The sequence below is a fragment of the Suricata suricatta genome, chromosome 9, assembly GCF_006229205.1.
Source record: "Suricata suricatta isolate VVHF042 chromosome 9, meerkat_22Aug2017_6uvM2_HiC, whole genome shotgun sequence".
NCBI classification, from domain to species: domain Eukaryota; kingdom Metazoa; phylum Chordata; class Mammalia; order Carnivora; family Herpestidae; genus Suricata; species Suricata suricatta.
In genome coordinates, this window is record NC_043708.1 from 122,164,301 (window position 1) to 122,176,963 (window position 12,663).

The 12,663-nt window shown below is 40.6% G+C and overlaps 1 protein-coding gene and 1 long non-coding RNA gene across 9 annotated transcripts in view; one reads left to right on the plus strand and one right to left on the minus strand.

Moving 5' to 3' along the window:
• LINS1 (lines homolog 1) overlaps window positions 1-12,663 on the plus strand; it is a 24,793-nt gene that overhangs the window by 728 nt on the left and 11,402 nt on the right. For 2 of the 7 annotated variants that reach the window (XM_029950900.1, XM_029950906.1), the window contains exon 2: window positions 12,126-12,268. The exons of 1 other annotated variant lie outside the window; for it this stretch is intronic. In XM_029950900.1, coding sequence (XP_029806760.1) covers window positions 12,184-12,268 — 85 coding nt within the window. In that variant the 5' untranslated portion in view covers window positions 12,126-12,183. Of the gene's footprint in view, window positions 1-9,624; window positions 12,269-12,663 lie in introns of those variants that run through there. 4 more of the 7 variants (XM_029950902.1, XM_029950903.1, XM_029950901.1 and 1 more) reach the window with 4 other exon arrangements.
• The window catches only part of LOC115301201, a 21,639-nt gene continuing 19,351 nt past the window's right edge, over window positions 10,376-12,663 (minus strand). For both annotated transcript variants that reach the window (XR_003913016.1, XR_003913014.1), the window contains exon 4: window positions 10,376-10,526. This is a non-coding gene — a long non-coding RNA (uncharacterized LOC115301201). The remainder of the gene's footprint in view (window positions 10,527-12,663) is intronic.

Sequence of the window (12,663 nt, forward strand, 5' to 3'; positions counted from 1 at the left end):
AATCTACAGTGCAAAGCCTCTGATGCTGGAATAATCTTAGCTGTTTAACAGCAACCGCAAGAAAGAAGACCCCCGTAGTCAAGCGGAGTGAGTAAGAGGGAGAATGACTGGTAGTAAGGTTGGGGGTGTGGGACAAGTTGCGATCTTTGCCGGACCTTGTAAGCCATGCCGTGTAGGGCAGGCACAATTATCTTACTTATGTTGTGAAAAGGTTTCCGGCTGCTCAGTGGTAAAGACTGTAGCTGGGTGACTGCAAATGTGGAAGCCAACTATGGTCATCTGAGCGAGCATTGGCGTTATTTTAAACTAAGCCATCCGATATACCACATTTGGCTACCACCAGTGTCCACATAGAAAGGCCTATCTGATTATATAAAGGAAGTAATTTAATGTCAATTACTTTTAAGTCATAAGATAAATTAAGATGTTGTGTTTCAGATGGCGGTCGCTGCAAACACTTACCTATTGGCCTGTGTAAGCAAACAGCTCAGTCCTGCCCAGGGAAGCCCATAGTCAGGGTGTGGGTAAACCAAACTAGGGAATATTTATAGACCATGCAGTGAGATAAATAGTGTAGTATAGGCTGAGGGAGCACTTGGCGCGGCCCCCTAATCCTGAGTTGGATATGTGAAAGGCTTCCCCTGGACTGCAGGTTTCCACATTAAAAGTTGAGAGTGGGTTAGTCAGAAGGTGCCAGGCAAAACTTGGGAACCTCAAAGTGCATGGTTTTTGAGGACCTTAGAAAAAGCATGTAGCTTAGTTTGTGGGGCAGAAAGGTGAGGACATTGCAAGAGGCAGATCTTGAAGGATCTGCTAAGCTTTGTCCAAGGGTTTGGACTGTTTCCTAAGGAGGGTGGAGAGGTTTTTCAGAGGAAAGTGAGTGTAAGGTGGGCTAAGAAACAACCACGTAGCAAAAAATCTGTTGCAGTTTGTGGGGGCAGAAGTGTTGTACTGCAGGGGCAGAATGGAGAGAAGTGGAGAGTGGAAGCGTTCCAGGTAGATGTCCAGGTTTCTAGCTTGGGTGACTCAGAGATACCATAAACCGAGATGTAGGAGAAAACAAGTTTGAGAACCGTAGAAGTTGAGTTGAATTTGCTGAAGGTGCCTTTTGGACCTCCAAGCGGAACTCAATGATGTCATTTTGAGTCTGGAGCCCAGAATTCTCTGGACATAGTTGGGTATGGATCCCAGAAGACAGCTAGACCCTAACTGTGGATTCTGGAGTTGTTAGCATGGAGATAATAAGTGAAGACATTGAGAATCCATGAAATTTCTCCAAGAAGAAAGAGGCTATACGAAATCATGGAAAGAGCCTGAATGTCCATCAACTGATGGATGGACAAAGAAGATGTGATATGTATATACAATGGAGTACTACACGGCAATGAGGAAGCATGAAATATGGCCATTTGTAGCAAGTCGATGGACCTCGAGGGTGTCATGCTAAGCAAAATAAATCAGGCGGAGAAGGACAGATACCATATGTTTTCACTCATAGGTCTAACAGGAGAAACCTAATGGCACCATGGGAAGGGGAAAGAGAGGGAAAAGAGGGAGAGGGAGGGAGGCAAATCATGAGAGACTCTTGAATACTTAAACTGAGAGCTGAAGAGGGAGGGGGGAATGGGTAGGAGGGTGATGGTCATGGAGGAGGGCACTTGTGGGGAAGAGCACTGCGTGTTCTATGGCAACCAATTTGGTAATAAACTATTAAAAAAAAAAGAGGCTATAGAGGACTGGACACTTAAAGATCTCAACTGTTTTCCCTCTATTTTATCGAGAAACAACTGGCATACATCATTGTATCTGTTTAAGGCATATGGCATGATGGTGTGATTTTTATAAATTGTGAAATGGTTGCCACAGCAAGTTCAGCTAACACCCATCTTCTCATATAGATACAGTTTAAAAAAGAATGAAAGAAAAAAAGGAAAACAAATTTTTTTCTTGTGATGAAAACTCTTAGGACTTAACTCTCTTAGCAGCTTTCCTGTACGTCATACAGCAGCGTTCGCCATAGTCGTCACGGTGCACCTTACATCCCTAGTACTTATCGAACTTATAACTGAAAGTTTGTACCTTTTGGCCACCTTCCTCCAATTCCCCTCCACCCCATCGTCTGCCTTCATAACCACAAGTCTGATCTCTTTTTCTGTGTGTTTAGGGTTGTTATTTGTTTCGACTCCACGTACGAGTGAGATTATACAGTGTTTTTCTTAGCATAATGCCTCCAAGGTCCGTGCACGTTGTTGCAAATGGATTTCCTCATTGTTTATGGCAGAATAATTTCCCATTGTATATATTTTACACAACTTTTTCATCCAGTGATGGACACTTAGGTCACGTCCATGCCTTGGCTATTGTAAATAATGTTTTTAGGAACACTGGGGTGCAGATGTGTTCTCAGGTTGGTGTTTTGATGCTTTGGGATATATTCCCAGAAATGAAATCGTTGCGCCATATGGTAGTTCCATTATGAATTTTTTAATCATCCTCCGTACTGCTTTCCATAGTGGTTGCACCATTTTACGTTCCCACCAGCAGTGCACAAAGGTTCCCTTTTCTCCACCCCTTGCCAGCATTTAACTTCTTTTCACGATGGCCATTCTTAACCAGTGTGAGGTCGTATCTCATTGTAGTTTTACTTTGCATTTCCCTTGCGAGTCGTGAGGTTGAGCATCTTTTCACGTACCCGTCGGCCTTTTGTATATCTTCTTTGGGAAAATGTCTGTTTAGCTCCTTTGCCCATTTTTGTTTTTTTTAATTGTTTTCATTGTTTTTATTTTTTAATTGACATCCAAGTTCGTTAGCATATAGTGTAATAATGACTTCAGGAGTTATATCCGGTGATTCATCCCCTACATATAACACCCAGTGCTCATCCCAAGTGTCTTCCTTAATGCCCCTTGCCCATTTAGCCATCTCCCCCCACAACCCTTCCAGCAACCCTTAGTTTGTTCTCTATACATAAGAGTCTCTTATGTTTTGTCCCCCTCCCTGTTTTTATATTATTTTTGTTTCCCTTCCCCTATGTCCATCTGTTTTGTATCTTAAATTCCACATATGAATGAAGTCATATGACATTTATCTTTCTCTTACTAATTTTGCTTAGCATAATACCCTCTAGTTCCATCCATGTTGTTGCAAACGGCAATATTTCATTCTTTCTGATTGTCGAATAATACTCCATTGTATATATATACCCCATATCTTCTTTAGCCATTCATCTGTCGATGGACATTTGGGCTCTTTCCATACTTTGGCTATTGTCGATAGTACTGGTGTAAGCATTGGCGTGCATGTGTCCCTTCGAAACAGCACACCTGTATTCTTTGGCTAAATACCTAGCAGTGCAGTTGCTGGGTCATAGGGCAGTTCTATTTTTAATTTTTTGAGGAACCTCCATACTGTTTTCCAGAGTAGCTGCACCAGTCTGCATTCCCACCAGCAGCGCAAAAGAGTTCCCCTTGCTCCGCATCTTCGCTAACATCTCTTCTTGACTCAGTTGTTAATTTTAGCTATTCTGACAGATGTGAGATGCTATGTCATTGTGGTTTTGATTTGTAGTTCCCTGATGATGAGTGGTGTTGAGCATTTTTTCATGTGTCTGTTAGCCATCTGGTTGTATTCTTTTGAAAAGTGTCTATTCTCATGTCTTTTGCCCATTTCTTCATTGGATTATTTGTATTCTGGGTTTGAGAAGTTCTTTGTAGATTTTGGATACTAACCCTTTATCTCACATGGCATTTGCAAATATCTTCTCCCATTCCCTTGGTTGTCGTTTAATTTTGCTGATTGTTTCCTTTGCTCTGCAGAAGCTTTTTATCTTGATGAGGTCCCAATAGTTCATTTTGGTTTTTGTTTCCCTTCCTTTGCCCATTTTTAAATTGGGTTACATGTGGTTTTTTGGTTGAGTTCTACGAGTTCTTCATGTATTTTGGATATCAGATGTGTGGTTTACAAAATTTTTGTTCCATCCCATAGGTTTTCTTTTCACTTTGCTGATGACTTATTCAGCTATGCAGACGCTTGTTTGATGGACATAATTTACACTTGTTTATTTTGTTGCTTCTGCTTAGGTGTCATCCAAGAAATTACCAACAGCCATGTTTTATTCTGGTGTTTTCTTCTAGGAGTTTCATGGTTTCAGGTCTTACATCTAAGTCTTTAATTAATTTTGAGTTAATTTTTTGTAAGTGTAAGACATGGATCCAATTTCATTCTTTTACATGTGAATATCCAGTTATCTCAGCACTGTTTATTGAAAAGACTGTCTTCATTGAATATTCTTGAATCCCCTGCTAGATATTAGTTGGCTGTATATGTGGGGATTTATTTCTGGGCTTTCAATTCTGTGCCATTGGTCTGATTGTTTTTATGCCAGTGTTGATGCCTGTGGCTTTATAGATTAGCTTGAAATCAGGAACTGTGATGTCTCCTGCTTTGTTCTTTGTCAGTATTTTTTCTGGCTTTTGGGGGTCTTTTGTGGCTCCATATAAACATTAGGAGTATTTTTTCTACTTCTATAAAAAAAAATACTTTCGGTATCTTAATAGGGATGGCATTGAATCTATAAATGACTTGTGGTAGGTAGTATTGACATTTTAACAATATTAATTCTTCTAGTATGTGAACATAGGATGCCTTTCCATTTATTTTGTCTTTGAATTCATTTATCAGTGCATTGTGGTTTTCAGAGATTTTTTTCCCCCTCCTTAAGTTACATTTACCCCTAAGTGTTTTTTTTTGTTTTGTTCTTGTTTTTGATGGTACTACATATGGGATCAATTTCTTTATCTCTTTTTCAGAAAATTTGTTGTTAGTGTACTAAAATGCTACTCATTGTCATATTTCATTTTGTATCTTGCAGCTTCACTGAATTCTTTGATTAGATCCAACATTTTTTTGGTTGAGTCTTTAGGATTTCCTTTATGTCATCTGCAAATAGAGATAGTTTTACTTCTTCCTTTCTAATTCTGCTACCTGTATTTCATTTTCTTGCCTGATTGCTCTACCTAGGACTTCCAATATTAGAAAATACTGGGGCATAGAGAAAGTTGAAGAGTTTAACTGGGAGGGCAAAGGGAAGATGCCCAGCATGTGACATGCTGTCGGAAGATATACCTTCCCTGTCCATCTTTTATAGGGGAAGGAGGTCCTCTTGAAATCACAGTTCATCTGCTGTGTTCCTTTTTTCTTCCAGGCCTTGTCAGTGCCTTAGCCACCCTCATCAGCTTCCCCTAATGTTGGCACCACCCTTGAACTTTCTGTAGACTAACTGGACTTATTTTATTTGTTTGTTCACTCATTCAAATTGTTTGTTTAGACATAATGATTGCTGTCTTAGTTGGGACAGAAACCAGAATCATGGAAGGGAAATAGTGTCTCAACTTCTGCCTCTAGAACCACAGCATCTTCAGTAATGGGGCAATGGGGATGTAGTGACCTGTCGAGCAGTGATCAGATTTGAACTTACTATTGCATTACGCCCAACCCCAGTTTTGAGTTTATCTGTCGATTGGCAAACTATGGTAGCTTTTCACATAAAGAAATGCATTTTTTCATTATAATATTGACCCTGAAAGTAATCATATTTCTGCATTCTGAATTTAAATTATCTGAAGAAAATCTAAAAGAGATAGTGGCATCTTTTTTTATTATTGTTTTCTGCATACAAAAAAAGGATTAAATTACTAGCAGCTTGTTTTTTGATCATTTTGAAAATGGGTGATGGCAGAATGTTTTCTAATAAATAGACTGTGCACTTAAAATTTCTACCTATTTTTTATTTAAGAATATTAAAAGTTTTTAAAATGTGTATTTTATTTTTGAGAGAGAGAGAGACAGAGTGCGAGCAGGGGCGGCGCAGAGAGAGGGGGAGGCACAGGGAGAGGAGGAGGCACAGGGAGAGGGGAGGCACAGGGGGGGGGGGGGGGGAGGCGCAGGGAGAGGGGGAGGCACAGAATCAGAAGCAGCCTCCAGGCTCTGACACAGAGTCTGATGTGGAGCTCCAGCCCACAAATGGCGAGATCGTTACCTGAGCTGAAGGCAGATGCCTGACCAACTGAGCCACTCAGGTGCCCTTTACTTAGGAATATTTTTCAAGGAAACACTTTTTAGCATTTTAAAATGCCATTCTGTTCAGTTTTCAGTCTAGGAATTTTCAGAATCAAAGTTCTAATATGGTTGCATTTAGATATAGTTGATATTAATGAAATTCTATGTATATTAAGGCTTGGGATCATTAGGCTATTGTCTATAGCTGAAATCATTATATTATCGTCTTTTTTTTTTTATTATTATTCTAAGTAGGCTTCATGCTCAGCATGGAGCCCGACATGGGGCTTGAACTCAGGACCCTGAGATCAAGACCTGAGCTAATATCAAGAGTTGGATTCTGGGGCATCTGGATGGCTCAGTCAGTTGGGCAGCCAACTTCAGCTCAGGTCATGATCTCACCATGTGTGAGTTCGAGCCCTGCATCGGACTCAGTGCTGGCAGCTAAGAGCCTGGAGGCTGTTTTGGATTCTGTGTCTCCCTCTCTGTGCCCCTTCCCCAGTCATGTGCGTGCTCTCTATCAAATAAATAAAACATTAAAAATTAAAAAAAAAAGAGTTGGATTCTTAACTGACTGAGCCACCCAGAAGCCCCTGAAATTACAATAGTTTTTAACTGAATTGTTAATTTTGAGAAATTGTAGATTCATATGCAATTGTAAGAAGTAATACAGAGAGGTCATGTGTACCCTTTGCCTAGTTTTATCCAGTGGTAGCATCTTTCACAACTCTCGTCCAATATCAGAAACTGGATATTGACCTTAGTACAATCACTGATCTTATTCAGATTTCCTGTTTTACCTCTGTTCATTTATCTGTATGTATATTGAGTTCTATGCAATTTTTGTCATATATGTAGGTTGGTGTTGCTCTCACCAGTTCCATGGTCACAAGGATCCCTCGTGTTGGCCTTTATAACCCTACCCACCAAGTGGGAGAAGCCATCCCTCACTGCTGGCAACCACTAATCTCTTCTCTGGCTCTCCAATTTTGTCATTTCAAGAGTGGAGCCATGTAATATGCAACCTTCTGAGATTGGCTTTTTTCTCTTAGCATAATTACCTAAGAGCTAACCAAGTTATTTATGTATCAATAGCTCCTTTCTTATTACTGAGCAGTATTCCAGTACGGCCTGGATGTACCACAGTACCATTCATCTATTGGACATCTGGGTTATCTCCAGTTTTGGGCTGTTGAAAGTGAACCTGCTGTGAACCTTCATGTACAGGTTTTTGTGTGAATGTAAGTCTTCATTTTGTTGGAATAAATGACCAGGTGTGTAATTACTAGGTCATGTAGTAGTTACCTGTTTAGTTTCTTGCTTTGTTTTACAGATTTTTTTATTTTAGAGCAGTTTTAGATTTACAGCCGAATTGATCAGAAAGTACAGAGATTTCCTGTCTATAGACCCCCTGCCCCCTTCCCTGCATTATCACCACCTCCCACCAGAGTGGTACATTTGTTACAATTGATGAGCCTAGGTTGACACATCATTTTTATCCCAAGTCCATAATTCACACCAGGGTTCACCCTTGGTGGCGTACGTTCTCTGGGTTTGGGCAAAGATCTAATGATATGTATCTACCATTATAGGATCATCCAGAGTATTTTCACTGCCCTAAATGGGGATGCTCCCCTATTCATCCCTTCCCTCCACCCCAACCCCTGGCAACCACTGATCTCCATAGCTTTACTTTTTCTAGAATGTCATATGGTTGGAATCATACAGCATAGAGCCTTTCAGATTTGCTTTTTTTACTTAGTATTATACATTTAAGGTTCCTTTGTGTCTTTTCATGGCTCAATAGCTCTTCCTTTTTAGCACTGAGTAACATGCTGTTGTCTGACTGTACCGCAGTTCATTTGTTCTTCACCCACAGGAGGTATCTTGATTGCTTCCAAGTTTGGGAAATTATGAATAAAGTTGCTGTGGACACCTGTGTGCAGGTGTTTGTGTTGACATAAGTTTTCAACTTCTTCTAGTAAATACCAAGGAGCACAATTGGTGGAACATATGGTCAAGAGTATGTTTAGGTTTTTTTTTAAAGAAACTACCAGACTGTTTTCCAGAGTGACTGTACCATTTCATAATCTCACCAGCATGGCAAGAGTAGTCTGGTTCTCCATAGCCTCTCCAGTGTTATGCCCAGATTTTAATATCGTCCCCAAAAACCAGAGACCGCCAGGGAGGCCGAAGCACGCATGCAAAAGCAAAGGGCTTTATTACGAATTTAGGCCCGGCCAGCCTAAACTCGGGCTCACAGACTTCAACAACACACTGGATCCACGTGGAGTGAGCCCAGAACATGGCGGGGCAGGGCCTTTTATGAGTTTGGGAAGGGGGAGTTACAGGAAATTGTGACATAGATACAGTGATCCAATTATTATTATACAATATTATTGACAGCAGGTCTAACCATTCACATTGCCTAGAGTAGTTGTTACTTTTGGCGGGACCCAATCACAACATTTAGAGTATTGAGCAATCACAGAGTGGGCCCAGGACCCTCACGTAGGGCATGACTAGTCTTATCCTCCATCTTTAGGCCTGCCCTTAGAAATGTTAAGGGTGTTAGCTGGCCTTTCCTGATTGGGTGTTACAAGGGTGGTCCCTTCTGCCTTGGGCAACGTGTGCCCTTCTATTGTCTCATGGAGTCAGTTTTTAGCCTACTTCCTTACACCAGAATTTGGTATTGCTAATTTTTACTTCAGTTATAATACCACTATCATGGTATTTACTGTGATTTTAATTTATATTTCCCCAGTGGCTGATGTGGTTGAACATCTTTTTGTGCACATATTTGCCATCTTTATATCCTCTTCAGGGAAAGGTGTATCCACGTCTCTTGCCCATTTTCTAATTATTATTTTTTTATATCCTAGCCCCATGTTGGGCATGTGAGTAGCAAATATTTTCTCTCAGTCTATAGTTTGTCTTTTAATACTCTTAATGGGGTCTTTCACAGAGCAAAAGTTTTTAATTTTGTTGAAGTTCAGTTTATCAGTTTTTATTTTTGTAGATTGTGTTTTTGGAGCCAAGTTTAAGAACTTTATGCCTAACCATGAATCCCAAAGATTTTTCTCCTGCTTTTTTCTTTTTTTCCTAAAATCTTATTTTAAGGCTTAAGCCCATGATCCATTTTGAGTTAGTTTTTATGAAAGGTTGAAATTATTTTAAGTGAAGTAAAATCTGTAAGTCACCTTGAGAGTCACCTTGGCATGGCGACCGTGCAGCCATTTTGCTGTGGGTTGGAGAAAAACACCGTGCACCGACGACCCCCACCCCTCACCTGCAGACCTGGAATGTTCCGCACCAGTTTGAAAACAGCCAATCATGAAGCCCCAGCTTCCCATCACCCTGACAGAGGAGGCAACCTATCCCATCCCACCACGTCCCTAAAGTGCCCTTATTTGGTGGTCTGCCCTCCCAGGACCAGATGGGAAGTCTTTCACCCATAAAATACCTCGCCCCTCCTGTACCAGGCGCGACTTCCCTGACTCCCCACTCCAGAGTCACGGAACCTCTCCCGGGAATCGCAGATCCCAATAAAGGCCTTCTTGGCTCCATAACTTGGTCTCTTTCTTTCCTCTCATCTCTGCCTCCATCCATTAAATCTTACAAAATCAAGGTCTTTGTCACTCATATTTATACTGCCTTTAAACTATTGATGGGCTGATATTGATGTATGATGTGTGGATAGTTTGGCTTTTCATCCTGGGTTTGATAGATCTTCTGAAAGTAATTTAATATAAAAATTCAACCAGATGGATGTCCTGATTAGTGTTTTAATCTTGGGTTGCTGAGTGTCTTTTGAAAAAATTTATCTTGGTTTGCGTTGGGAAGTTGTTTGGTAATTGACCTTGAGTTTAGATTTTGCAGCATGTGACAGTGATTCCAAGGATGAGTATTCTGCTTTACAGTATTATAGGAGAAAAATCTAGAAAGTGTTGAAGATTCGTTGGGAATTTTCACTTACACAGTTTTCACTTTGGAAGCTTTCTAGAGAGAGGTCCTCTGTTTATCCATTTTCCTGAGACTTGGAGCATCAGAGGAAATTTGAGGAGGACCCCCAGGCTTTGAAACCAGACTTTGTGTCAGTTCAAGTCCTGACTCTGCCACTTAACTCTTTATCTCTCCTTGCCTTAATTTACTTATTTGTAAAATGGGTATGATTAAGTATCTGCCTCATAAAGCTGTTGTGAAGCTGTCGCTCACTTAGAACAGTGTCTGGCACACAGGAAGCACTCAGTAAACTAACAGTTGTTATTCCTGAAGCGTCGACTTTATGTGAAGATGAGTGGGAATATATTGCTTTTATATTAAGACATGCACCTTTATTAGGAATGGAATACACTCTTCAAATCATTTATAGCATTTCAACAGTAAGAGAGACTGGAGGCAAATTTTATGCTTGTGCTGGGTGTCCCCTTAGGCCATCTGGTGGCGGATTCTTTACTGCGAGGCCTTTTCTGGGGGAAAAAAAAAAGCCCTTTGAAAGACACTACCCATTTACTCTCCTCACCAGACCTTTGCTAATATTTGTCTCCTTCTCAGCCTAGACAGATCTCTCCCATATGTAGTACAGCTGGCTCAGAAACCCGTCTGAGGTGTCCGCAGACCAGCAGAGGAATGAGCTTGAGCGGCACCAACCGTGGATGCACTTTTCAGGGGGAAAAGTATAGTTCGTTTTTTTGGGAGTTGTCCTTTCCTTTAATACTATACTTCCTTTAACCACAACAACAACAAAGCTACGATTCTCAATAGGCTACTCACAGACACTTGTTTCAGGCAGGTTTCGTTGGCCCGCATCAGTAATTTAAAAGACATTGTAATGAGGAAAGATTGATGCTTTAGTCACAGAGGAGCCAGCCTATCATCTCTCCTCTTCGTTTGGTGCCTGTGAAGGGAAGGAAAAATTCCTCCTCCACCCTTCAAGGCCTTCCGGGGGACTAAGAAGTAAATTTACATGAGATGGATTGACAGAAAAAAAGGTTTACTACATGTGCACAGAGGCCCAGTAATGACCTGGTCACCTAAAGAAATGACCACGATAGGCAGTTTTTATAGTTTTTAGACAAAAAGACAATAAATCTGTAAGGAGCTGACAGGACAGAGAAAACTTAACTTCAGGAGCTTTTCTTAGTAAGGAATTCTAAAGAGAATTTGGGGGGGGAGTAAGTTAGTAAAAAGTCACAAGGGTTGTTTATACAGCCTTCTTGGCTCTAAATCCCCTGTCTCTGGAGATAAGGACGTCTCTGCCTCCCAATACCGGGAGGCTACCTCTCACAGGGGAGGTTTATTTATTTCCTGCTTAGGGGGGTGGGGGACAGTGGAGGAGGGTCAGAGTGTTCTTGACCAGCCATCTCTTAAGTAACTTGTATTTGCAATAATCAGTGTGCCAAAATGGCACCTTTCGGAGCAGCCGGTCCCTGGGCCCTACACCTGCCCGGCACGTGTGGCCCCATTGATGCTTTGTTGTTTCCTCTGTCTATAAAGAGTCGTTCTGAACCTGTCTCTTTTTGATGGGAAGTTTACAACTTTTCAGTGTGATTTCTCAAAACCATGCTTAATCAGAGAACCTGGGTCCCACTAAGACAGAAAATAGCTCATATCCCCCCTGCCCGAAATGCTCACTTGCTCTTTTGTGTTTTTTATCTATTTATTCATTTACTGGTATCCAGTTCAGTTTTGAATGACCTTTTCATAGGTCAAAAATAGTTGAATAGCAGCAATGTTATTCATGGTAACGATTAAAGGACTTAAGATTTATAGAAATCTTGGAAGTGTTTTTACTGCTGTAGCATTGAAATAAAAATAATTTCTTTTGTGGCTAAAGATTATAATAATACATTCGTGCCTGTGGCCATTAGTTAAAACCTAAAATAGTCTATTGTCATAGAATATCTGACATACAAAAACACCAGTAGTTCATGTCAACTTCAGTAAAAGATGTCTTTGGTTTTATTGGAAAGAAATGTTACTGTCATAACTAAAATATAAAGTAAAATAAGTACAGTGGAAATGGACTTTGAACTAGAATATGAAAACTAGTGTCTGATTTGTGGCAGACAGAACTCACCTGACAATTAAGAAGATAATTTTATTCAGGCTATTGCAAAAAGGAGAATGTTCACTAATGGAATGCCTCTCAAAGAAGAAGGGGAAAACGTGAGTTTTTACCAAACAAGGGAGTCAGTGAAGAAGCCAAGAGGTGAGTCCTGTCTGGGAACGTGGTGAGCACTTTCTTGGAACATTAAGCTTATTTGCTTTCTGGGAGCACAGTGTTCAGGGTAACAGATAACATTGAACTTTGTCAGATAGAACAAGGTTACCAGTAATTACTTATGTTTCCAAATGATGTGGAATGTATGCCACAATTTGAAAAGAGGATTCAGAGAAACTTAACCAAAGTTTCACTCATAACTTTATGTTAAGGTCTATATGTTTCTTAATACTTGTAGGACAAAAACAAGGCAGTTTCATGTTGGCGGAGGAGGGGGTTGGAATCAGGAATTGAAATGCGTTTGAAGCTAAGCAAGGGGAAGAAACTAGAAGTGAAGGGAGGTTTAAAGACCAGGCAGGAGCAGGTCAGCTGTAGAAGAGAGA